Raw genomic sequence first — 27,875 nt, forward strand, 5'->3', positions numbered from 1 at the left:
AGTGAGGGGAGGAGCCAGGGAGTTGAGAGAGGGAGAGAAGGGAGGCAGAGAAAAAGCAGACGGGCTGCTGAAAATGGAGAGCACACGGAGAAAGGTGATCGGAGATTATTCAAGAGCATGTCAAAATAGGAAGACCACAACAGTTACACTAAACTCAAAATAGGGAATAACTCCACCGCATAGACCCTTTTAGAAGAAGGATCCAGCCTGCGAGAGCAACATTTAGCTGTTTGATTTCAGCACAAGATCAAGTCAGTAGAAGAGAAGGTGAGTAGCAAAGCGACTTCCGCTTTTACAATGGGAACAGTACAGTGTGGACACTTTGTAGCACACACTCGTGCACCTACTGTGTATTCATTGTTTGGACAATTATGTAACATAATTTCGACATAAGCAACGTGTCCTCCCCTCACTGCACACAGAATCTGTGCACAGTCTGAAATTATACTCTGTAGCGCTGCGACACGATTCATTCGGTTACATTTGTTATTTACCAGCTAACTCTGCAGCTGGCTAGATTTGCATAATATCTGTCTTTCAGCTTGCCTTTTTTGACAGTCTTCATTCGAGAGTAACGTGGCTAGTTGAGCTTTTTTAGGTCTGTGGTAGTCAAAATCACATGGGACCACACTAGCTGACAGACATGACGAAGCAAGCAATACATTTCCCACACAGAATCAGGCGTGGATCTAGCTAACAAGCTTAGCTACACACATAGTGGACGTGATTGGGGTCAGCTGTCTTTCCATTTAGGAAATCGTCATCGCTAGTCCGTATGCATAGCTATATCTAGCTTAAAGTAAAAATCAATCTTAAAGTAAAATCATGCCCATTCGTGTGTCCAGGCAGTGCTCGCCATGCAGGTCGACCACAAATCTTTGTTTGTGTTCTGCTCGAGGAAGGAGGGAGCAGGGAGGGGGGCTAGCTAGACCTGTAGCCAACTCCAGCACGCATGACTCCTGCAACCTGCTTACTTTAGAAATTTCAGTCCAGTAAGTAGAGTCAGCGAGGAGAGCAGTGGTGGCACTGTACGAAGCATGCTCCAATAACAGCCCTCGTACAAAAATAAGCTGCAGTTAGACTGGTGTCTGCTGCTCTGCTCTTTGTACTCATTTTAATTGTCTTTGTAATGGAAATCAGTAATAATTGCTTTAGTAAGTACATTGTCTGTCCCCTCTCACTCCCAGCATCTCTCCCATATCTAACTGCCTATGCCTGAATGATGAATTCTTGGTACCAGCCCTTGAAGTTGACTTAAGATGGACTCCTTCTTGGAGGCAGGAACCAATTTGGCCCTTTTGTACCACAATACTTTGGAGCCAGGTTACACTGTGACACCTGGAGTCCACCAGCTGTGGGCCATTTGTGTTTCTGTGGGGACTCATTTGAGCGTGGCACAGCAGGACAGACGGTCTGGCAGGTGTCCAGCCCATAGAGAATGATAGAGCCCTCTAGTGGTCAAAAGGCTGTATTAGCATGGGCAGCACCATTGAGGGCTTCCACTATTGTAATGTAGTCAACTGGGTGGGACTTACAACTTTATTAGCTGATCCCTCCTGGTGACCCTGTTGGAGTCATGTCATTAGGCACGATCAGACAATCTTGAAGAAGAAAATGTACTACTTCAAAATGGAACTTCAATGGCACTGTCCAAGCCATCACAAACACTATAATGGCACAGATACAGAGATGAGTCCTCTATCTATGTCTATGGTCCAGCCGTCCCCGCTGCTTATATGCTGCTGCAGAGTTAATACAGCGGGAGGCCTTTTAGAACTGTTCTGGAGACAGGTGTATTTTTAGCTCGTAATGTTAAAGGTCATAACGGCGCCAGATGAAGCTGATCTTAACCCAGCAAATATTGTAGGGCTAGAATAAAAAAGACAGGCAGGCGTAGGATAGTCAATCTTTCTCAGATGCTTTGTCTGATTGATTACCTGTCCATGGATGGGATGTAGGCTTAGATTTAACCCCATATCTCCACCTCTTCCTTACTGCTTTCTACTCCGTATAGGTTATCTGCCGATGTCATTTTCTGTCCGTCCCCCCCCCCCCCCCCCATCCTTTTTTATGTGCCTTTGTCCATAACATTTCTACCCAAGGCTACATCCATCCTTTTTTTCCATTCGGCTTCCTTCATTTTCTCTTTCTTGGGAGAATTTAAATTGCATACTCCTTGCGTCCTCTCGCCTCCTTCTCAAAAACCCATTGGAGGAGAAGGGCAAAGGGTTGGGACCTCTGGGTTTTCTGATCCAGTGGCTTTTGAGAAGGTGAGGATGCGAGGAGTATGCAATTGAGATTCTCCCAATGTTTGATGTCACCTCCCTTTGAACTGACCTGAGTGTGTTCTTCCTGCTCATGCTCATTTGCATGATTGGAGCACCTGGCCCCGGCAGGATATAAGTCACACGCTGCAATCATGGCAGCCAGCTACAGGTGATGAGCAGATTGGGAACACAGACAATCAGTGTCAAACCTGACTGTGTCTGCCTATTCATTCAACAGATGTGCCTTTCTCTGCTATGGGTTTCTTAATGGCGGCTGTTCAGGCTCCCTTTCTCAGGGCCTATATTAGGACTAATAGGCTTACTGGGCCACTCCCTCCGGTTGAGACATGGATCACAGACTGAGGCTAGGGTCTGTGCTAAAGGGAGAGTACACTCCAAAATCAGAAGTTGTTGATCTCTCCCTGAGCTAGGAAACACCCTCCTCATGTCAAGTTGGACAACAGTCTGATGGATTGAGCTCAGAAAGCCCAATAGGAGGGGGTTTGAAGATAAATCTGTTTTGAGATTAGCACTACAATTCCCAAGGCCAGAATTGAAAGGTCCAGACAGATAATTACAATAATGTAATAAGAGAGGATGAGGATGGTTTCATCATAATCACACCATCTGAGATGGAGGCACCCACAGGATATAGGGTGGGAGAACATCAAGTGTGAGAAAAAATAAAATGTTCTAGAGTGTGTGTTTTGAGGGACAAAATGACAGACCAAGGAAGGTCAAATGTATATGGTAAGTAAGCATAGGTCAATCTAGAAGAAAAAGAAACGCACGCCTATTTAGGTGAGGTTCTGGCTAGCGGAGTAGAACACCTATTTAGGTGAGGTTCTGGCTAGCGGAGTAGAACACCTATTTAGGCGAGGTTCTGGCTAGCGGAGTAGAACACCTATTTAGGTGAGGTGCTGGCTAGCGGAGTAGAACACCTATTTAGGTGAGGTGCTGGCTAGCGGAGTAGAACACCTATTTAGGTGAGGTGCTGGCTAGCGGAGTAGAACACCTATTTAGGTGAGGTTCTGGCTAGCGGAGTAGAACACCTATTTAGGTGAGGTGCTGGCTAGCGGAGTAGAACACCTATTTAGGCGAGGTTCTGGCTAGCGGAGTAGAACACCTATTTAGGTGAGGTGCTGGCTAGCGGAGTAGAACACCTATTTAGGTGAGGTGCTGGCTAGCGGAGTAGAACACCTATTTAGGTGAGGTGCTGGCTAGCGGAGTAGAACACCTATTTAGGTGAGGTGCTGGCTAGCGGAGTAGAACACCTATTTAGGTGAGGTGCTGGCTAGCGGAGTAGAACACCTATTTAGGTGAGGTGCTGGCTAGCGGAGTAGAACACCTATTTAGGTGAGGTGCTGGCTAGCGGAGTAGAACACCTATTTAGGCGAGGTGCTGGCTAGCGGAGTAGAACACCTATTTAGGTGAGGTTCTGGCTAGCGGAGTAGAACACCTATTTAGGCGAGGTTCTGGCTAGCGGAGTAGAACACCTATTTAGGCGAGGTTCTGGCTAGCGGAGTAGAACACCTATTTAGGCGAGGTTCTGGCTAGCGGAGTAGAACACCTATTTAGGCGAGGTTCTGGCTAGCGGAGTAGAACACCTATTTAGGCGAGGTTCTGGCTAGCGGAGTAGAACACCTATTTAGGCGAGGTTCTGGCTAGCGGAGTAGAACACCTATTTAGGCGAGGTTCTGGCTAGCGGAGTAGAACACCTATTTAGGCGAGGTTCTGGCTAGCGGAGTAGAACACCTATTTAGGTGAGGTGCTGGCTAGCGGAGTAGAACACCTATTTAGGCGAGGTGCTGGCTAGCGGAGTAGAACACCTATTTAGGCGAGGTGCTGGCTAGCGGAGTAGAACACCTATTTAGGCGAGGTGCTGGCTAGCGGAGTAGAACACCTATTTAGGCGAGGTGCTGGCTAGCGGAGTAGAACACCTATTTAGGCGAGGTGCTGGCTAGAGGAGTAGAACACCTATTTAGGCGAGGTGCTGGCTAGCGGAGTAGAACACCTATTTAGGCGAGGTGCTGGCTAGCGGAGTAGAACACCTATTTAGGCGAGGTGCTGGCTAGCGGAGTAGAATACGTGAAAATAAAGGAGAGCCGCACACTCTAAGAGCTCAGATGCAAAAAGGTAATATCCAACGTTTCAATCAAAGTAAGCATTGGTCACCACACTTCCCCACACACTGTTGTACTGTTCTTCTAGGGTGGGGCCTGATGTAAATCTCCCTGTATCGATCACTAATTACAATACAAGCCTAATTAGTGTACTGAAGTTGGCTGGTCGATCACCTAAACACCTGATAACAAAGTGTGTGTATCTGTGTGGGTTCTCTTACACGGACTGACTCACCATAGATATGGCTACCTAAAACAGACTATTTTTCCCCTGTCTCATCCTCTCCCAGGTGTTTCTCAGTATGAGTCGAGATGGGCGGAGGAAGAGGGACAGGGATGACAACGGTTGGGCCTCCATGGTGAGTAACTTCCTGTTTCCGTTGCAATGGAGACCCATGAGCGTGGCATTATCTGTTACATTGGCTCACTTTAGCTCAGTGGGATAATATGGTACTGCTAGTGCATATTGAATTGTGCAAACAACTTAGGTTGATACCTGTGTGATTATGTATACTTATGACTGCTGATGAGAAAGGAGAGGCTAAGAATTTTGTAGTAATGCTCTGTATATGTCATGCATGATAAGCCGACCCAGGTTTTCCTCCTTAATTTGGCACTTCATTGACTTCGCCTGGAGCCCTGTTGCATGTGTGACTATCAGTCTGCAGTGAGAATATCAGGGTTTCTTGTTAGAACAAATTCTAAAATGTGTGTGTGTGTGTACCGGCAGCATGTAGCCTAGCGGTTAAGAGCGTTGGGCTAGCAACCGACCAGGTGAAAAATCTGTCTGTGCCCTTGAGCAAGGCACTTCACCTTAATTGTTTCTGTAAGTTGCTCTAGATATGAGCATCTGCTAAATGACTTTACATGTAAAATGTGTGTGTAGGGTGGCTACATGGCTGCTAAGGTGTCCAAGCTGGATGAGCAGTTTAAGATGGATGCCCCCAGAGAGAAACAGAAAGATGGAGCCTGCTCTAGCATCTTCGCTGGGGTGGCCATATATGTCAACGGGTACACAGGTGAGACACATGGCCATTAAGGCATCAGCATGGTCTGGCTAGGTGACCCGAACGAGTGCGCTCGCATACTCCCTCAAAAGACCTTTGCTTGACAAATGAGACAAAGCGGCAATAGTACTGTTTGTCCATCTTGAGATGCTGTAGCAAGCATACACTTCCTCAAAAGAGTCCAAATGAATCTAAGATAAATCAAGAAATCTGTTATTTATTTTGATGTTTTTGCAGAGCTCTTAGTCACACAATTTTACATCTAACTAAGATGTTTGGTGCAGTATTTCTCAAGTGGAAAAATAGGCCTCGTTTTCATGCACATCTCATTGATTGACAACAAACACTTAATTGAAGAATCCCTTCGGTTGACCAATCGCCGTCAAAGGGGCGTAGACTTGGCTACCGTGTGTAACTGCAATGTATGGACTTTGTGCGCGTGGACCGTACAATAGACAGGGTTCAGTTGTTAGGTAAGCCATAGAAGGCTTTGTTGGGATTGCTGTGCGGTCGACACGTTCTACCTCTTTATTCTATTTTCCCACACTGCCTTCCCTTCTCTCCTTCTATCCCAATCTCTATCTTTCATTTATTTTCTCTTTCCCCCTCTTATCTCCACTTTTCCATTTTTAACCCATTTCTTCTTCTCATTCCTCTTTCCACCTTTCACTCTTTCCCCTCATTTAGCTTTTGTATTTGTCTTTCTTCTATCTGTTCACCTACAGGAAATCTAAATTGGATATGTAAATGATTTCTAAGAATATCACAGGGGAGTACATGGAAATAATCTCCTCTCTACCTACTCATTCATTGGTTTCTCTTTATTTAGACTATTTTCTACATGGTAGAGTAATAGTTTTGATGTCTTCTCTATGTAATCATGTAGTAACCCAAACAGTTGGGTGATTTTGGAGGCCAGGTCATCTGATGCAACACTCCATCACTCTCCTTGGTCAAATAGCCCTTACACAGCCTGAAGGTCTGTTGGGTCATTGTCCTGTTGAAAAATAAATGATAGTCCCACTAAGCGCAAACCAGATGGGATGGTGTATCACTGCAGAATGCTGTGGTAGTCATCCTTATTAAGTGTGCCTTGAATTCTAAATAAATCACTGACAGTGTCACCATCAAAGCACCATCACACCTCTCCCTCCATGCTTCACGGTTGGAACCACACATGCGGAGATCATCTGTTCACCTACTCTGCGTCTCACAAAGACACGGTGGTTGGAACCAAAAATCTCAAACTTGGACTCATCAGACCATAGGACAGATTTCCACCGGTCTAATGTCTGTTGCTCGTGTTTATAAGCCCAAGCAAGTCTCTTCTTATTGATGTCATTTAGTAGTGTTTTCTTTGCAGCAATTTGACCATGAAGGCCTGATTCACGCAGTATGTCGATGTGTCTGTTACTTGAACTCAGTGAAGCATTTATTTGGGCTGCAATTTCTGAGGCTGGTAACATCTCTTTCAAATCTTATTGGTCACATACACGTGTTTAGCAGATGTTATTGCGGGTGTAGCGAAATCCAACAGTGCAGTAATATCTAACAATTTCACAACCATGCACACAGCCAAATAAAGGAATGGAATTACATATATATGGATGAGCAATGTCAGAGGGGCATAGACTAAGATACAGTAGAATAGAATACAGTATATACATGACATGAGTAATATTAAAGTGACTAGTGTTCCATTAATAAAGTGGCCAGTGATTTCAAGTCTATGTATATAGGGCAGCAGCCTCTAATGTGCATATGATGGCTATTTAACAGTCTGATGACATTGAGATATAATCTGCTTTTCAGTCTCTCGGTAACAGATTTGATGCACCTCTACTGACATCGCCTTCTGGATGATAGCAGGGTGAACAGGAAGTGGCTCGGGTGGTTGTTGTCCTTGATGATCTTTTTGGCCTTCCTGTGACATCGGGTGCTCTAGGTGTCCTTAAGGGTAGGTAGTTTGCTGCCGGTGATGCGTTGGGCAGATCGCACCACCCTCTGGAGAGCCCTGCGGTTGTGGGCAGTGCAGTTGCCACACACACCCACACACACACACATTCCCCGGTGGAGCGGTGATACAGCCTGACAGGATGCTCTCAATTCTGCATCTGTAAAAGTTTGTGTGGGTTTTAGATGCCAGGACACATTTCTGTAGCCTCCTGAGGTTGAAGAGGTGCTGTTTCGCCTTCTTCACCACGCTGTCTGTGTGGATGGACCATTTCAGATCATCAGTGATGTGTACACAGAGGAACTTGAAGCTTTCCACAGCGGTCCCGTCGATGTGGATAGGGAGGTGCTCCCTCTGCTGTTTCCTGAAGACCACGATCACCTCCTTTGTTTTGTTGACGTTGAGAGAGGGAGGTTATTTTCCTGGCACCACACTCCCAGAGCCCTCACCTCCTCCCTGTAGGCTGTCTCATCATTGGTAATCAAGCCTACTACTGTGGTAGATGATTGAGTTGGATGAGTGCATGGCCACGCTGTCATGGGTGAACAGGGAGTACAGGAGGGGGTGAAGCACGCACCCTTGTGGGGGGATCAATGTCGATGTGGTGTTGTTTCCTACCTTCACCACTTGGGGGTGGCCCGTCAGGAAGTCCAGGGTCCAGTTACACAAGGCGGGGTTCAGACCCAGGGCCTCAAGCTTAATGATGAGCTTGGAGGGTACTATGGTGTTGAATGCTGAGCTATAGTCCATGAACAGCATTCTTATGTAGGTATTCCTCTTGTCCAGATGGGACAGGGCAGTGTGCTATGTGATGGCGATTGCATTGTCTGTGGATCTATTAGGACGATAAGCAAATTGAAATGGGTCTAGGGTGACAAGTAAGGTGGAGGTGACATGATCCTTGACTAGTCTCGCAAAGCACTTCATGATGACAGAAGTGAGTTCTATGGGGCGATAGTCATTTAGTTCAGTTATCTTTGCCTTCTTAGGTACAGGAACAATGGTGGCCATCTTGAAGCATGTGGGGACAGCAGACTGCAGCAGAGAACTCTGGGTCTTCCTTTCCTGTGGCGGTCCTCATGAGGGCCAGTTTCATCATAGCGCTTGATGGTTTTTGCGACTGCACTTGAAGAAACTTTGAAAGTTCTTGAAATTTTGATGATTGACTGACCTTAAAGTAATGATGGACTATCTTTTCTCTTTGCTTATTTAAGCTGTTCTTGCCATAATATGGACTTATCCCTATTTGGTAAAAGACCATCTTCTGATTGGCTCAAACGCATTAAGAAGGAAAGAAATTCAACAAATGTACTTTAGGCAAGGCACACCTGTTAATTGAAATGCATTCCAGGTGACTACCTCGAAGCTGGTTGAGAGAATGCCAAGAGTGTGCAAAGCTGTCATCAAGGCAAAGGGTGGCTACTTTGAAGAATCTCATACAAAATATATTTTTATTTAACAGGTTTTTTTGGGGGGGGTTACTACATGATTCCATATGTGTTATTTGTAGTTTTGATGTCTTTACTATTAATCTACAATGTAGAAAATGGTACAAATAAAGAAAAACCCTTGAATGAGAAGGTGTTTCCAAACTTTTGACTGGTACTGTGTGTGTGTGTGCTTTACCCTGCTCTTTGATGTCTGTTCCTGTTCTTCCTCTCTGGCTTTTGACTGTGTGTGTGAGCATAGGATTATGAAGAGTAGAATGTGGATATCAGCCCCAGTCCAATTCTTCTATGTATTATTTCTATACCTAGACCCCAGTGCGGACGAGCTGCGCAGGCTGATGATGCTGCATGGGGGTCTGTTTCACATGTACTACTCCCGCTCCAAGACAACCCACATAATCACCACCAATCTGCCCAACAGCAAGATACAGGAGCTGAGGGACCAGAAGGTGGTCCGGCCGGAGTGGATCACTGACAGGTGGGTGTAGTGTTGTGTGTTGTGTAAATAATCTACGTATAGTGTTTAAACCTTCCTCTTTCCCACCTTCAGTATCAAGGCTGGCCATCTCCTGTCCTACCTGCAGTACCAGCTCTATGCCAAGCAGAAAGGCCTGACCTTCCCCAGTGTGTGTGTTCGCCAGGGCCAGGAGGCTGCAGGACTCATCCACGGGCAAACCCACCCCAGCCACAGCCTCCCTGTACCCAGCCTCAATAACCTCATACCTGTCCTCAACAACCCATCCCCCAGCCTTGGGAAGCCCCTATCCAGCCACCACACTCCTATATCCAGCCACAGCATTCTACACATAGACAATCTCCTCCCCCAGCCCAACCAGTGTAACCCGCTATCTGGTGACCTCAACCTCCAGCCCAGCCACTCACTCCCCCTCCCCAGTCACCTCAACCCCCAGCCCAGCCACTCACTCCCCCTCCCCAGTCACCTCAACCCCCAGCCCAGCCACTCGCTCCCCCTCGCCAGTCACCTCAACCCTCAGTCCAGACACTTTAGCCCAGGACACTGCTTTCTCAGCCCCTACTCCTCCAATCACCTGTACTCTGACCCAGGACACATCCCCCACCACCCACCCAGCCAAGGGCAGGCCAAGCCAGGCTGCATCCAGCCTCTTGCTCCAGCCGACACCCACTTACAGACCCCCGGTCCCATCCCAGCTCACCCCAGCCATGAGCACTCTAAACCTGGGCACGCACAACCTCAGTCCAGCCTCTCCTTCTCCAACCACCTCCAGCACAGCTACCGGGATCTGGACTTCAGACTGTGAGTGTGTTTTGTGTGTGTTGATATATGTATATTGGTGCTGGCATAATAACATACAAACGTAGGTTGCACATAAAGAACATTGGTTCCAAGTTGTGATTCTAAATTCCCACTTCTCTCTCTGTCCTATAGAAATGGATCATTACTGACCTATGACAAAATGAGGACCGCCCAAATAAACTGGGTGCAAGAGGGGGGCGGAGAGGACCCCTGTTCTGTCAGACCCACCAGAGGGGCAACGGACCCCCCTCTGACCAATGGTCACGCCCACCCTGTGAATGGTGCCTTAAAGCCTCTGGATCTCTCCCCCAACCCCACACTACCCACAGACACACCCCTGAACCCTGACAGGAAGTCCACGGGGGGGTCTGTGTCCCTGCATCCTGCCAGCCCCCTATCCAACTCCCCTTTGAAATCTGACCCCCCCAAACTTCTCCACAGCCCCCCCAGGAACCCAACTCCTCCCCCTGTGTCTCACCACAGACACCACGAACAACTGGCCAATGAACAGCAACCCAAACCTCCGCCACCCACCTATCAGGAGGCGACGGCTGCCTTGGCGTCCCGCCCCCTCGTTCTCTCACCGCCGAAGCCCCGTCAATCAGATTCCCCTCCTGAGAAACCCCTCCCCCTTGATAACCCAAACCGCTCCACTTCCCCTGTCCGTCTGAATGGCAGTCACCACAATGCCTTTACACCTAACCCCGCCCCTCTTGAAACCAACAACTTATCAGCTATTCCCTCAAATCCCGCCACTCCAGACAGCGACCACCAATCAGTACTGGCGAAGACCGGGGGGATCATCTCAGAGTTCTACTCCCACTCTCGTCTACATCACATCTCCACGTGGAGGAGTGAGTTCTCTGAGTATGTCAACACGCTGCAGAGCAGGAGGAGGGCCACGGGGGGCGCCACATTCCCCGGTAGAGACAGGCTCAAACGCCGGAGGAGAGAGGGTAAGGAAGAGGAGTGTGTGATTGGATTAGGTGGTCTCTGTCTGATGGCATGTGAATTCTGATTACTCAGTCCAGTCATGTCTCTCTCTCTCTCTCTCTCTCTGTCTCTCTGTCTCTGTCTCTCTGTCTCTCTGTCTCTGTCTCTCTGTCTCTCTGTCTCTGTCTCTCTGTCTCTCTGTCTCTCTGTCTCTCTGTCTCTCTGTCTCTCTGTCTCTCTGTCTCTGTCTCTCTGTCTCTCTGTCTCTCTGTCTCTCTGTCTCTCTGTCTCTCTGTCTCTGTCTCTCTCTGTCTCACACTCTCCTCTCTCCCTCCCTCTCTCTCTCTCTCTCTCTCTCTCTCTCTCTCTCTCTCTCTCTCTCTCTCTCTCTCTCTCTCTCTCTCTCTCTCTCTCTCTCTGTCTCTCTGTCTCTGTCTCTCTGTCTCTGTCTCTCTGTCTCTCTGTCTCTGTCTCTGTCTCTCTGTCTCTCTGTCTCTCTGTCTCTGTCTCTCTGTCTCTCTGTCTCTCTGTCTCTCTGTCTCTCTGTCTCTCTGTCTCTCTGTCTCTCTGTCTCTCTGTCTCTCTGTCTCTGTCTCTCTCTGTCTCACACTCTCCTCTCTCCCTCCCTCTCTCTCTCTCTCTCTCTCTCTCTCTCTCTCTCTCTCTCTCTGTCTCTCTCTCTCCCTCCCTCTCTCTCTCTCCCTCTCTCTCTCTCTCTGTCTCTCTGTCTCTCTCTCTCTCTCTCTCTCTCTCTCATGGGAAACATTCTGCATGTTGTTAATGTCGTCAGGGTTTAATGGAAGGGTGAGTCTGAGTGTGACGTGTTTTGCTGACCTTATTACCGGAGTAGCTGTGTGTACATTTACTTCTGTCGGTAAATGTGTGTGTGTTTCTTATTCCGTGTATGTTACAAGTCTGTCTCTCTTCTGATTTGTCTGTGTGTTTGTTGTTCAGGTTCGTCAGCTGCTCCTGGCCCTCAGTCCTGTATCCTGCATGTGGACATGGACTGTTTCTTTGTCTCCGTGGGGATCAGACACAGGCCCGACCTTAAAGGCATGCACGCTCTCACACACACACACACACACAGGGCCGTGACGGTCATGGAATTTTGGGTGACAGTTATTGGTCAGCCAAATGACCACAGTCACTGCAATAACTGTTTGAATAGCACAAAATATACATACATACATACATACATACATACATAAAGTTTAAGTCGGAAGTTTACATACTTAGGTTGGAGTCATTAAAACTCGTTTTTCAACTATAGTTTTGGCAAGTCGGTTAGGACATCTACTTTGTGCATGACACAAGTCATTTTTCCAACAATTGTTTACAGACAGATTCTTTAACTTATAATTCACTGTATCACAGTTCTAGTGGGTCTGAAGTTTACATACACTAAGTTGACTGTGCCTTTAAACAGCTTGGAAAATTCCAGAAAATGATGTCATGGCTTTAGAAGCTTCTGATAGGCTAATTGACATCATTTGAGTCCATTGGAGGTGTACCTGTGGATTAATTTCAAGGCCTACCTTCAAACTCAGTGCCTCTTTGCTTGACGACATGGGAAAATCAAAAGAAATCATCCTTAGGAGCAATTTCCAAATGCCTGAAGGTACCACGTTCCTCTGTACAAACAATAGTATGCAAGTATAAACACCATGGACCACACAGCCGTCATACTGCTCAGGAAGGAGACACGTTCTGTCTCCTAGAGATGAATGTACTTTGGTGCGAAAAGTGAAAATCAATCTCAGAACAACAGCAAAGGACCTTGTGAAGATGCTGGAAGAAACGGGTACAAAAGTATAAATATCCACAGTAAAACGAGTCCTATATCGACATAACCTGAAAGGCAGCTCAGCAAGGAAGAAGCCACTGCTCCAAAAACGCCATAAAAAAGCCAGACTACGGTTTGCAACTGCACTTGGGGAGTGCAAATGTCATCTGGTCTGATGAAACATAAATAACTGTTTGGCCATAATGACCGTCGTTATGTTTGGAGGAAAAAGGGGAAGGCTTGCAAGCTGAAGAACACCATCCCAACCGTGAAGCACACCATCCCAACCGTGAAGCACGGGGGTGGCAGCATCATGCTGTGCAGGTGCTTTTCTGCAGGAGGGACTGGTGCACTTCACAAAATAGATGGCATCATGAGGAGGACAATTATGTGGATATATTGAAGCAACATCTCAAGACATCAGTCAGGAAGTTAAAGCTTGGTCACAAATGGGTCTTCCAAATGGACAATGACCCGGAGCAAACTTCCAAAGTTGTGGCAAAATGGCTTAAGGACAACAAAGTCAAGGTATTGGAGTGGCCATCACAAAGCCCTGACCTCAATCCCATAGAAATTGTGTGGGCAGAACTGAAAAAGTGTGTGCGAGCGAGGAGGCCTACAAACCTGACTTAGTTACACCAGCTCTGTCAGGAGGAATGGGCCAAGTTCACCCAACTTATTGTGGGAAGCTTGTAGAAGGCTACCTGAAATGTTTGACCCAAGTTAAACAATTTTAAAGGCAATGTTACCAAATACTAATTGAGTGTATGTAAACTTCTGACCCACTGGGAATGTGATGAAAAAAACAAGTGGTGATCCTAACTGACCTAAAACAGGGAATTCCTAGGATTAAATGTCAGGATTTGTGAAAGCTGAGTTTTTAAATGTATTTGGCTAAGGTGTGTGTGTTTGTGTGTGTGTATATACACACACACACACACACACACACACAACCGTTCAAAGGTTTGGCGTCACTTAGAAATGTTTTTGTTTTCTATGAAAACATACATGAAATGAGTTGCAAAATGATTAGGAAATATAGTCAAGACGTTGACAAGGTTATAAATATTTTTTAATTGAAATAAAAATTGTCCTTCAAATGTTGCTTTTGTCAAAGAATCCTCCATTTGCAGTAATTACAGCCTTGCAGACCTTTGGCATTCTAGTTGTCAATTTGTTGAGGGTAATCTGAAGAGATTTCACCCCATGCTTCCTGAAGCACCTCCCACAAGTTGGATTGGCTTGATGGGCACTTCTTACGTACCATACGGTCAAGCTGCTCCCACAACAGCTCAATAGGGTTGTGATCCGGTGACTGTGCTGGTTACTCCATTACAGACAGAATACCAGCTGACTGCTTCTTCCCTAAATAGTTCTTACGTAGTTTGGAGCTGTGCTTTGGGTCATTTTCCTGTTGTAGGAGGAAATTGCCTCCAATTAAGCGCCGTCCACAGGCCATGGTGTTAGCCTTCCTTCTTCAAGATCCCTTCTACCCTGTACAAATCTCAAAATTTACCACCACCAAAGCACCCCCAGAACATCACATTGCCTCCACCATGCTCGACATTGGTGTCAAACACTCCTTCAGCATCTTTTTATTTTATCTGCCTCTCACAAATGTTCTTCTTTGTGATCCGAACACCTCAAACTTAGATTTGTCTGTCCATAACACTGTTTTCCAATCTTCCTCTGTCCAGTGTCTGTGTTCTTTTGCCCATCTTAATCTTCTTCTTTTGTTGCCAGTCTGAGATTACTATTTAATGAAGCTGCTAGTTGAGGACTTGTCTGTTTCTCAAGCTAAACACACTAATGTACTCTTGCTCAGTTGTGCACCGGGGCCTCCCACTCCTCTTTCTATTCTGGTTAGAGCTAGTTAGCGCCATTCTGTGAAGAGAGTAGTACACCGCAGTGTATGAGATCTAAAGTTTCTTGGCAATTTCTCACATGGAATAGCCTCAATTTCTCAGAACAATAATAGACTGACGAGTTTCAGAAGAAAGTTCTTTGTTTCTGGTCCTTTTGAGCCTGTAATCGAACCCACAAATGCTGATGCTCCAGATACTCTAGTCTAAAGAAGGCCAGTTTATTTTTTCTTTAATCAGAACAAAAGTTTTCAGCTGTGCTAACATAGTTGCAAAAGGGTTTTCTAATGATCAATTAGCCTTTAAAAATGATAAACTTGGATTAGATAACCATATGTACATACTACCTCAATCAGCCTGACTAACCAACCGGTGAATGTATGTATCCACGCTACTTTTATAGCCTCGCTACTGTATATAGCCTGTCTTTTTACTGTTTTATTTCTTTACTTACCCATTGTTCACCTAATACCTTTTTTGCACTATTGGTTAGAGCCTGTAAGTAAGCATTTCACTGTGAGGTCTATCTACACCTGTTGTATTCGGCGCACGTGACATAAACTTTGATTTGATAACTAACACAACATGCCATTGGAACACAGGAGTGATGGTTGCTGATAATGGGCCTCTGTACACCCATGTAGATATTCCATAAAAAAATCAGCCGTTTCCAGCTACGATAGTCATTTACAACATTAACCATGTCTACACTGTATTTATGATCAATTTGTCATTTTAAATGGCTAAAAATGTGTTTTTCTTTCAAAAACAAGAACATTTCTAAGTGACCCCAAACCTTTGAATGGTGGTGTGTTTTCACCCAACAGACTCTGCTTTCCCGCATCTCTGGCGCCGTTTATATTAAGCGAGCCTACCTGAAGATAGATCTATCTGACACACCTCCTCATTCCAGGGTTTTTCTTTATTTTTACTGTTTTCTACATTGTAGAATAATAGTGAAGACATCTCAAACTATGAAATAACACATGGAATCATGTAGTAACCAAAAAAGTGCCTTGATGACAGCTTTGCACACTTTTAGCAAAGAGTGGATACTGAAGAATCTAAAATATCAAATATGTTTTGTTGAACACTTTTTTGGTTACTACATGATTCCATATGTGTTATTTCATAGTTTTGATGAAGAGAAAAAAAGTATTCAGACCCTTTGCTATGAGACTCAACTGAGCTTGGGTGCATCCCATTTCCACTGATCATCCTTGAGATGTTTCTACAACTTGGAGTCCACCTGTGGTAAATTCCATTGATTTGACATTATTTGAAAAGGTACACACCTGTCTATATAAGGCCCCACAGTCGACAGTGCTGTCAACTGTGGGACCCCCAAAAAAATCAAGCCATGAGGTCGAATTAATTGTCTGTAGAGCTCCGAGACAGGATTGTGTCGAGGCACAGATCTGGGGAAGAGGGCCAAAAAATATATCCAGCATTGAAGGTCCCCAAGAACACAGTGGCCTCTACCGCCATCATTTTTTTCTTAGGGGTTATGACAGTTATTTTATTTTCATAATGACCTTCATGCAGATTGCCTCCTGTAGTTATATGGTAAATGTACCAGTCCCACACCTACGGGCGCACACACATTCTCATTTATTTGTATGCCTCAAATCTAGTCCTTAACTGGCCAGTGCCCACCTAACCGCCCACCTCCTCTCCTCCCCCTCAGGGAAGCCAGTAGCTGTGACCAGTAACCGTGGTCCAGGCAGAGTGGCCCAGAGGCCTGGCGTTGACCGCCAGCTGGAACTGCAGTACTACCAGAGGAAATACTCCCATGCAGGCGTCTCGGAGAGGAAGGATGGGGACCTGGAGGAAATGACCTCGGCCGAGAGTCACGTCTCCCACTCCCACCCGGACACAACTTGCCTCTCTATGGCTGAGATTGCCTCCTGTAGCTACGAGGCCAGGTAACTCTCTATCTCTCTACATACTCACTCAGGGTTGGGCTCAAATGCCTCGTTGAATTTGAATTGGCGTAGTAAACATGATACACCATTGTTTGAATTAAAGGAAATAATTTAATTCTGTGAAATTCAAATTCTTCTATATTAGGTGTAGTCTATACGAATTAACATCTTGTACATAAAACATCAATCATGTCATTATATACATGCATGTAAAATAATGTTGAAACAATTGATTTTCAGGACAAACTTTTTTTTTAATTAATGATCAAGGAAAAAAACCTGTGCAAATATTCTACATTTATATGAAATGATTTAGTTCAATATGGGGAAAATGCTACATTTCCCAGAATGCATTAGTTTAACCCTCAAATTGACCCGTTTAACCCTCAAATTGTCAAAAAGAAGCCTAACAAATGAAATGGTTGGTGGAAATATAATTGGCTGTTCTAAGCACGAAGTTTAAAATAGTATATTAACATTGTTTCCACAGAAAAGGGATATTTCCTTTGGTATCTGGAAGTGTGCCTGTCTTATGTCCTCTGTGCATTCCTGATGGGTCAGAAGTGCTTTCCAACGAGGCCAGGTTCCATACATACCCTCTACCCTTTAGTAATCAGGTCTCCTGTTTTTCTTTTCCTTCTGTCAGGCAGGCAGGAGTGAGGAATGGGATGTTTTTTGGCCAGGCCAAACAGCTGTGTCCTTCCCTGCAGTCTGTCCCTTATGACTTCCAGGCTTACAAGGAGGTGGCACTGGCTATGTACGAGACCCTCGCCAGGTACGGATGTAGGGAGGATCTGTAAATCCCATCTAATTTTCTCTCTCACCTCCCGCTGTTAGTCATGACCTCTGACCATTCTGATTCCTTTGTTACTTGTTAGGATCGTAACACAATCATGTGATAAACAACAAATTGATTTCACCCCCCCGTAGTTATACTCACAACATTGAGGCTCTGAGTTGTGATGAGGCGTTGGTGGATTGCTCTGCCCTGCTGGCTGAGTTGGGTGCTACACCTGAAGAGCTGGCCAGCGCCATCCGGACAGATGTCAGGGAGAGGACTGGGTGCACTGCCTCGGTGGGCATGGGTGAGTGGTGCCACGCCTTCCTCTACCACCCCTGGGTAATGTTCTGTAGGCACAACGGGAGGAAACATTTGCAAACGGAGCGGGCACTACTACCTAGGTTGTTTATTATGCACAAAATGGCAGAAAACAGACTGAAATAGTCCCTCACTGTTATCTGGGCTTGTCCAATAACAAATGCTCCTTTTCATTTTCCACTTCAAAATGTTTTGCTACAGTGTGCTTGTGCTCTACTGAACGCGACCCTGAACTTCTAGGGGAGCAAGGGGAGTTGACTGCCATTGTTAAGCATAGTTTCCCTCCCACTCAGTCACACTTGTGACCTGTCACCTCTGACTTCTCCAGGGTCCAACATCCTGCTGGCGAGGATGGCGACCCGGAAGGCCAAGCCAGACGGACAGTACCTCCTGAGGTCAGAGGAAGTGGACGACTTCATCAGGGACCACAGGGTCACTAGCCTGCCAGGTGAGGACACTACAGCACCACCTGGTGGACACTGCAACTGATCATCTTTCTGGTGGTGCGTTTCACCACCTCTACCCATCCCTCTTCCCCTCACCAATCTCAGGTGTGGGCCGTTCTATGGGCGCAAAGCTGGCGTCTCTGGGTGTGAGGTCGTGTGGGGACCTGCAGCAGGTGTCTCTACAGCAACTGCAGAAGGAGTTTGGCCCTCGCACCGGGCAGACCCTCTTCAGGTTCTGCCGAGGTCTCGACGACCGGCCCGTACGCAGCGAGAAGGAAAGGAAGTCTGTCTCGGCCGAGATGAACTACAACATCCGCTTCACACAGGTAAGGACCAGATTTGGTTTACAGTGGTTAGAGCTTGTTTGATTTGGTTCCGCTCTACACAGGTCATAACTGGTTTATGCTGGTCAGAACCAAGGCTTATTCAAGGAGGCAGAACACTCTGTTTTGTGTAGAACCGATGTTCTTCAACAGCTCATGCTGCTTTTCTGTTACTCCATTCTGTCGTTCTCAGAATTCTCCATATTTTCTCTCACCAGGTGGACGAGGCGGAGTCGTTCCTGACCAACCTGTCCATGGAGGTACAGAAGCGTCTTCAGGGGGCGGGGCTCAGGGGTCGCAGACTGACCCTAAAGGTCATGGTGCGTAAGGTGGGGGCCCCGGTGGAGCCATCCAAATATGGTGGTCACGGCATCTGTGACAATCTGGCCAGGTGAGAGGGCAATGGACAGGGTTACACACGGAGGGGACATAATTCACTCACCTCTTTCCTTATCCATTTCTGTCCTTCTCTTCTCTCTCCCTCTGTCCCCCCTCTCAGGTCAGTGACCCTGGCCCAGTCGACAGACAGTGGTCAGCTGATAGCCAGTGAGGTCATCAAGCTGTTCCACTCAATGAGGCTGGAGGTGCAGGACCTGAGGGGGGTGGGCCTTCAGGTGCAGCTCCTTGATGGGGCTCACTCAGCCCCCTATGACCCCTCCGGCCCTAAAACACGCTCCATCAGAGACATGCTTCTGGCCCAGCGGCCCCCCACCCAACACAACCACACAGGTGTGTGTGTGTGTGTGAGATCTTGTTAGTGATTATCTCAAGAAGCCATACATCAACCTCTGCTCTCTCTCTTCAGATTTGCTAGCTGATGCTCCTGTTGCTGACTCAACCACCAATCAGGGGAAGAGTTCCTCTGCCAGAGTCCCACCCCCCTTCTCCACTCTCCGCCCTCCTTCGCCTGCTGATCCAATCCCAGGGACAAGTAAAGAAGAGCCTCTGCCCTCTACGCGCACACCTAACCATGTTCGGACACGCCTCAACCTCAGCATCGAGGTCCCCTCTCCTTCACAGGTTCTCCACCCCTAGTTCACCAGTACATTGCTGTCATTGAAAATCCATTGGGTTGGCTATGTTTTTGATGCATCGTTTTCGGCAGTTTGAAAGCGCCCTTACGTGTGTGTGTCTGTGTGTCAGGTGGACAGGTCAGTGTTGGATGCCTTGCCTGCAGAATTGAGAGAACAGGTGGAGCGCTCCTGGACCCACAGAGAGAAAGAGAGATCCCACAATGGGTCACACCACCGCCCCTCTACCCCTCACCCCTCATCCCTTCTTTCTTCCCCCTCCTCTCCTCCTACCCCCGCTGCCCTTCCTGTAGGAACACTGGTGCTTCAGATCCCCAACCAGCCTGGACAGCCTGGCTCCACGGGCATCATACTGGAACTGCCTGACTTTTCCCAGGTACACACACAAACATTCTCATTAACGCCAATAGCCCCATTACACACACACACACACACAAATATTCCGTCTCTCTGTAGGTTGACCCGGAGGTGTTTGCAGCGCTCCCCAGAGAGCTCCAGGAGGAACTGCGTTCAGCGTACAGCCGCAGAGAGACCGCCCAGGCCCAAGGCATCATCATGGGTAAGACCAGAGATGTAGAGCAGAATACAGTATGTTCATACACTGGAAAGAACCGTAGACGTTCCACTAATGATCAAATTCAACCCTCTTTGCATTACCCCCTTATTTCTCCATCTCCTTTCCTTGCCTCCTTTGTTCTCCCTCCTCTCTCTCAACCCCTCTTTCTCTGTAGCAGAGCAGAGGAACCCCCTGTTGCAGCTAAAGCAGGTTGGAGTGGGTCGGGTGAAGAGGCGCTACAAGAAGAAGAACACCAACTCCAGTCCCATTAAGAAAGGCCCCTCCCCTCTAAAGAGGCCCCACCCACCAGGAAACAGCCCTGCCAAAGCCCTACAGCACCCGCTCAGACCGAGGGACCTATCCAACGGCCTCAAGGTGAGCCCCTAGACACTTATCCAAGGTCAGTTAGAATTTTTTTCTGAATGGATTTGTACTGATGCTTTATGATTGGCCTGAACTGACCCCCAACCAGCTGGAGAATGGACCTTCCACATCCTCCCTAAAGCAGGATGTCCCAGAGACTCTGTCTAAGTTCACCCCTCGCCCTGAACCCACCCTGGCTGGAGCCTGTGATTTCACGGACATCCGAACACTACTCAGAGAATGGGTCACTACCATATCAGGTACAGAAGGGGGAGTGGGTCGGTCAGTATCATCTCAGGTACAGAAGGGGGAGTGGGTTGGTCAGTATCATCTCAGGTACAGAAGGGGGACTGGGTCGGTCAGTATCATCTCAGGTACAGAAGGGGGAGTGGGTCGGTCAGTACCATCTCTGTGAATAATGGGACCTTTGCTGTCATACAGTAGTAGTTGTGCTTTTGACTGTTTGTTAATGATGTGGTTGTGTGTGAAAATCCAGGTCTTTGTCCTTTCCCCCTGTCCTCAGAACCCATGGAGGAGGACATTCTGCAGGTGGTCAAGTACTGCACTGATCTGATCGAGGACAAAGACCTGGAGAAACTTGACCTGGTCATCAAGTACATGAAGAGGTACGGTCCACTCATGGTTTAACTCTCCCCTCTACTCAGTTTGACAGTCACGGACCACTGGGCCAAGGCTGGTACTTTTCAGTTTTCTCCTCTGTTCCCATTCATTTATTTTCACGTACCCTATGTGATTGCAGGTTGATGCAGCAGTCTGTGGAGTCTGTGTGGAGCATGGCCTTTGACTTCATCCTGGACAACGTGCAGGTGGTGGTACAGCAGACCTACGGCAGCACTCTGAAGATCACATAGGAGAGGACACGGCAGGCTCTAGCCAAGTCTCAAATCGCACCTTATTCCCCACATAGTGCACTGGTCAAAAGTAGTGCACTAGTATGTGGGGGATAGGATGCCATTTGAGATCCAGTTTTGCTCCTCCACACACTCTGCATCAGTGTTCTGCTTGTTGTACCACTGTTACATCATCAAACTATTACATCATAATCCTGACGGGAGGAGCTGTGTTCTCTTCTTGTGACATCACAGTGAAAGTTCTGTGACATCAGCTCAGCAAGCCCCATAGAATTAGTAATAATAGGATCTATATGACAAGCTCTCTCTCACTGACCTGTGTTCTATTTCGACTTCATTATGACACGCGTCAGCAGAACACAGCACAGGAATCGGCTGCACTACACTTCAGCAGCCTGAATATCAACTTGGCCCGACACGCACTGTCCAACCTTCCATGAGCCGGGGGGGGGGGGGAACACTCCTCCTGTAGCCCCTGTTGGTCAGGACCCACTGAATCTCATGAGTGATGGCTGACTCGGCCATTAGGTGTGTGAATATGCCAAATATCACAGTCTGATGGTGGCCATGGAATCTCCTTGCCTTCTTGACGGTCTACTCTGCCCCCCCCCCCCCCCCCCCCCCCTCCTATTCTGTGACATCCAGGGTTTGGAGGCAGAAAGAAGGAAACCATAGACATCCACTTTTCCTGGCTCTGTTTCTCTTCTCTCTGCTTTTCACCACTTGTTCTGTTACTCTAAGCTCTGCCACCATAGCCTCAGAGGTATCTGCAAACTGACATGGTAGCAAAAAGATGCAAAAACATCCTGTTTGGGAGATTGTTTTTAAAAAGCAAGCAAATTTTTTTTTTTGACCTTTCCTCTGCAAAAAAAAACAAAAAGTGCCAAACCTTGTTATGGCATGTAAATTGTGTTTTCAACACCTCTTGTTAAGTTTCAAAAGAAAACAACTTTCTATATAGACATTCTTATGTTTTCTCTTGTATTGGTTACAAGTAGTGTGTTATTAACTGTTAGTTCTCTCTTTTGCTCTTTCATCGTGTGTGTTTGTGACGGGGATGGAAACCAACATTTGGCCGAAGCACTTATGTAACTTTTTTATGCAACCTCTATAGGTTGACACAGAATTGCAATGGTGTGAAGTGGCTTCCTCTCCTTCAACTACACTGATGAGAAAATCTAGGAGAAGGCAATACTATATCGCTTTGGATAGCTACTATCTGACGTGCAGATGGTGAGGAGGGGAAGCCATTTTAGGCTGTTGTGAGGCACCCACTCTCCTTATGAGCTGTCAATACTCTGACATCAAATGAAATAATACTTGCTTATGCCCTCACAATGTCACACCTTTTTGTGACGTTGCAGAATTAAAATGTTCTCTTATTGTGACATCGCGGGATACAAATGTTCAAGAGAGCACACATTTGTTGCAAAAAAAAAAAAGAACTGACAGTTTTCTCTCATTGTGACATCAGCAGAGTGGATGACATGGTGGTTTTTGAAATGGTTTCTACTGTACCCGATCCATGATCATATAACGGTGAGTATGCTGGGGAAATGAATGTAGTTCTAAACACAGGAGACACAGACAATCCTTTGTTGAGTTTATTTCCTTAGAATGTGTATGCTGTGGTCTGAGTGACTGTATAATGCTCACTTTTCCTCTCATCTGCCCTAACTCTACAAAAGGGAAGGGCCAGAAGGAATTATCTCATTGGTCAGTGTACCTGTCTATCACGACTGACCCGTGCCTGAAGACCTGAAGCTGTGACATCATTTGTATGTTTTCTAAGAACTTGATAATAAACTTGGAACTTGTAAAATTCTTGATTTTAATTTGGTGTGTGATTTGGAGTTGGTGTCATGATCCTTTTGAAAAGGATGATGAAACAAGCTAAAAGTAAACGCGTCGTCCCCAGAAATGATGCAGCGCTCCCCTTGGGCCAATCAGTGTTAATTTGTAAATGACAGTTCTATGGCAAGACTCATTCAACCAAGTTTTGTCAAAATGGTGTCTGATGCAAACAGTTGATTTCTATAGTGCCACCCCTTGGGCTAATCGGTGTACCTTTGTAAATAATGATGGATCTCTATGGCAAGACGCATCATTCACCCAAGTTTTGTCAAAATCTGGTCAGTGGTGTCTGAGATTGCGTGGGTTATCCAGACTCCTATCCCTGAGCATGTGTGCCAAATTTCATCACTCGAGTCAAACCGATCAAGAGATATAAATGTGCACGTTATAGCGATATGAATGTCCTTGCAAATGTTGAGTCTTGACAATGTTTGCTACATGTGTACCAAGTTGTTACAATATGGATATCCTTGACTAATTTATATGCATTACACATCAGTGGAGCTTTGTCTGGCAGTGAAACAGTTCATTCAGCCTCATTTACTGCCTTTTTAAAAAAAAACAAAGCTGATATGGATGACTTGCTTAATTTCTATTGTCCTTTGAAGAATGTCTGGTGGTAGAATGGATACTTGGTAGTACCGTCGCCGTGTGGCAGAATAGATACTCAGTCATAGCCCATGTCTATAGTTGCTGCGCTAACGCGACGGCTAACGCGACTCCTTTTTCTCCCAAATTTTGTAATATCCAATTGTTAGTAGCTACTATCTTGTCTCATCGCTACAACTCCCGTACGGGCTCGGGAGAGACGAAGGTTGAAAGTCATGCGTCCTCCGATACACAACCCAACCAAGCCGCACTGCCATACTTTAAGCTCATGCTATATTCTGACTGGTATAGTCAAAATTAATTATTCCGGCGTGTATCCTTTCGGCACCTAAACATTGAAATTCGAATGCCAATTTCGTTAGGTTCTTGCTGAGGTTGGCTTAGTTCTGTAGGTGGTCTTTGTCCTTTCAACGTGGGGATGGTAAGTCCTCACGTCCTTGGAACAGAAAGTTACATTTTCATAAACGGGTTTATATAGTGGTGAAAGAAATGAAACCGTGTTTCATAGTTTACAACCCATGTCTGTTCACTTGGGCGGGGCCTCTGGGTGAGCAGAGTGGTGTTCTGACAAACTGTTCTCTCATTAAAAAGCTACAAATTATATTTAATCTTTTCACAAATACAGTGCATTGCGAAAGTATTCGGCCCCCTTGAACTTTGCGACCTTTTGCCACATTTCAAGCTTCAAACATAAAGATATAAAACTGTATTTGTTTGTAAAGAATCAACAACAAGTGGGACACAATCATGAAGTGGAACGACATTTATTGGATATTTCAAACTTTTTTAACAAATCAAAAACTGAAAAATTGGGTGTGCAAAATTATTCAGCCCCCTTAAGTTAATACTTTGTAGCGCCACCTTTTGCTGCGATTACAGCTGTAAGTCGCTTGGGGTATGTCTATCAGTTTTGCACATCGAGAGACTGACATTTTTTCCCATTCCTCCTTGCAAAACAGCTCGAGCTCAGTGAGGTTGGATGGAGAGCATTTGTGGACAGCAGTTTTCAGTTCTTTCCACAGATTCTCGATTGGATTCAGGTCTGGACTTTGACTTGGCCATTCTAACACCTGGATATGTTTATTTTTGAACCATTCCATTGTAGATTTTGCTTTATGTTTTGGATCATTGTCTTGTTGGAAGACAAATCTCCGTCCCAGTCTCAGGTCTTTTGCAGACTCCATCAGGTTTTCTTCCAGAATGGTCCTGTATTTGGCTCCATCCATCTTCCCATCAATTTTAACCATCTTCCCTGTCCCTGCTGAAGAAAAGCAGGCCCAAACCATGATGCTGCCACCACCATGTTTGACAGTGGGGATGGTGTGTTCAGCTGTGTTGCTTTTACGCCAAACATTATGTCTTGCATTGTTGCCAAAAAGTTCAATTTTGGTTTCATCTGACCAGAGCACCTTCTTCCACATGTTTGGTGTGTCTCCCAGGTGGCTTGTGGCAAACTTTAAACAACACTTTTTATGGATATCTTTAAGAAATGGCTTTCTTCTTGCCACTCTTCCATAAAGGCCAGATTTGTGCAATATACGACTGATTGTTGTCCTATGGACAGAGTCTCCCACCTCAACTGTAGATCTATGCAGTTCATCCAGAGTGATCATGGGCCTCTTGGCTGCATCTCTGATCAGTCTTCTCCTTGTATGAGCTGAAAGTTTAGAGGGACGGCCAGGTCTTGGTAGATTTGCAGTGGTCTGATACTCCTTCCATTTCAATATTATCGCTTGCACAGTGCTCCTTGGGATGTTTAAAGCTTGGGAAATCTTTTTGTATCCAAATCCGGCTTTAAACTTCTTCACAACAGTATCTCGGACCTGCCTGGTGTGTTCCTTGTTCTTCATGATGCTCTCTGCGCTTTTAACGGACCTCTGAGACTATCACAGTGCAGGTGCATTTATACGGAGACTTGATTACACACAGGTGGATTGTATTTATCATTAGTCATTTAGGTCAACATTGGATCATTCAGAGATCCTCACTGAACTTCTGGAGAGAGTTTGCTGCACTGAAAGTAAAGGGGCTGAATAATTTTGCACGCCCAATTTTTCAGTTTTTGATTTGTTAAAAAAGTTTGAAATATCCAATAAATGTCGTTCCACTTCATGATTGTGTCCCACTTGTTGTTGATTCTTCACAAAAAAATACAGTTTTATATCTTTATGTTTGAAGCCTGAAATGTGGCAAAAGGTCGCAAAGTTCAAGGGGGCCGGATACTTTCGCAAGGCACTGTAGTTTCATATTTAAACATTTAAATTGCACAACAATTCCATGTGAATCTGATAACTAGAATGTGTAGATTTTCCAAGATGCCGTTTATGTCGTCCTATCATCAGTAATCATGTCTCAGATGCCAACTGAACGGACATCATATTCATTAAGTCCCGACTCATATTTTAAACTGGTTGGATTACAGAAATATGGTTCCGATTCCCATCTTTTGATGTCACCAGACTCTCTCTCAATGTTAACAAAGGGATGTTCAATAGTCACATCGGTAGAGTAGAGAGAGGAAAAAGGGGAAAGGTATTTATGGGGGTCATAAACCTCCCCCCTCAGGCCAACGTCATGACACAGTCTATAGGCTACATGTGCACCAACAAGTGCAGATGTTCCGTCTGCTGTCCGCGACCATTTATTAGGGTGAGGAACATGGGCTACTAACAGCTTACTACACAACATACACTTTAGTTTTACTTTCTTAGCTACAGTATACAGTCGGGCAAAAAAGTATTTAGTCAGCCACGAATTGTGCAAGTTCTCTCACTTAAAAAGATGAGAGAGGCCTGTAATTTTCATCATAGGTACACTTCAACTATGACAGACAAAATGAGGGGGAAAAAATCCTGAAAATCACATTGTAGGATTTTTTATGAATTTATTTGCAAATTATGGTCGAAAATAAGTATTTGGTCAATAAAAGTTTATCTCAATACTTTGTTATATACCCTTCGTTGGCAATGACAGGGGTCAAAACGTTTTCTGTAAGTCTTCACAAGGTTTTCACACACTGTTGCTGGTATTTTGGCCCATTCCTCCATGCAGATCTCCTCTAGAGCAGTGATGTTTTGGGGCTGTTGCTGGGCAACACAGACTTTCAACTCTCTCCAAAGATTTTCTATGGGGTTGAGATCTGGAGACTGGCTAGGCCACTCCAGGACCTTGAAATGCTTCTTACGAAGCCACTCCTTCGTTGCCCGGGCGGTGTGTTTGGGATCATTGTCATGCTGAAAGACCCAGCCACGTTTCATCTTCAATGCCCTTGCTGATGGAAGGAGGTTTTCACTCAAAATCTCACGATACATGGCCCCATTCATTCTTTCCTTTACACGGATCAGTCGTCCTGGAGTATTTATCCTGTCTTATCCGGTGTCCTGTGTGAATTTAAGTATGCTCTCTAATTCTCTCTTTTCTCTTTCTTTCTTTCTCTCTGCCTCAGGACTATCTGGCATGATTACTCCTCGCTGTCCCCAGTCCACCTGGCCGTGCTGTTGCTCCTCCAGTTTCAACTGTTCTGCCTGCGGCTATGGAACCCTGACCTGTTCACCGGACGTGCTACCTGTCCCAGACCTGCTGTTTTCAACTCTCTAGAGACAACAGGAGCGGTAGAGATACTCTGAATGATCGGCTATGAAAAGCCAACTGACATTTACTCCTGACCTGTTGCACCCTCTACAATCACTGTGATTATTATTATTTGACCTGCTGGTCATCTATGAACATTTGAACATCTTGGCCATGTTCTGTTATAATCTCCACCCAGCACAGCCAGAAGGGGACTGGCCACCCCTCAGAGCCTGGTTCCTCTCTAGGTTTCTTCCTAGGGAGTTTTTCCTAGCCACCGTGCTTCTACACCTGCATTGCTTGCTGTTTGGGGTTTTAGGCTGCGTTTCTGTACAGCACTTTGTGACATCAGCTGATGTAAGGGCTTTATAAATACATTTGATTGATTGATTGACAAGGAGCAAATTGATTGCACATGCCCATTAGGCCAGTTATGCCATCCTACTGAAAGGCCTATGGCTGCATTGGTGATGCATGCCATTATGATAAACTGCAAAATGGGCTCACATGGCAGATATGCTGAGAGAGTGACAATCAAATAAAACCGATTGGCGAGTTCACAAATAGACAAAAA

At 45.9% G+C, this 27,875-nt stretch overlaps 1 protein-coding gene across 6 annotated transcripts; it reads left to right on the plus strand.

Moving 5' to 3' along the window:
- Positions 1-27,875, plus strand: rev1 (REV1 DNA directed polymerase). Of its 6 annotated transcripts, XR_016490509.1 has the most exons (24): positions 1-267; positions 4,681-4,749; positions 5,277-5,409; positions 9,109-9,277; positions 9,350-10,075; positions 10,208-11,031; positions 11,963-12,061; positions 16,341-16,578; positions 17,225-17,353; positions 17,509-17,663; positions 18,006-18,125; positions 18,229-18,449; positions 18,665-18,837; positions 18,946-19,175; positions 19,252-19,466; positions 19,590-19,853; positions 19,934-20,036; positions 20,209-20,408; positions 20,506-20,656; positions 20,920-21,022; positions 21,157-21,223; positions 22,743-22,807; positions 22,957-23,046; positions 27,177-27,875. XR_016490509.1 is itself a non-coding variant. In XM_036958601.2 (21 exons), the coding sequence occupies exons 2-21, from the start codon at positions 4,693-4,695 to the stop codon at positions 21,266-21,268; spliced, it is 4,422 nt and encodes a 1,473-aa protein (XP_036814496.2). In that variant the 5' UTR covers positions 1-267; positions 4,681-4,692; the 3' UTR covers positions 21,269-22,148. The 6 variants fall into 6 exon arrangements, 3 of the variants coding, with proteins under 3 accessions (XP_036814496.2, XP_036814497.2, XP_036814499.2); XR_005038785.2 differs by lacking the exon at positions 27,177-27,875 and having other exon boundaries at positions 22,957-23,090; XR_016490510.1 differs by lacking the exon at positions 27,177-27,875 and having other exon boundaries at positions 20,212-20,408; positions 22,957-23,090.

The sequence above is a fragment of the Oncorhynchus mykiss genome, chromosome 22 (genome assembly GCF_057628025.1).
Source record: "Oncorhynchus mykiss isolate SJ-2025 chromosome 22, ASM5762802v1, whole genome shotgun sequence".
NCBI lineage: Eukaryota > Metazoa > Chordata > Actinopteri > Salmoniformes > Salmonidae > Oncorhynchus > Oncorhynchus mykiss.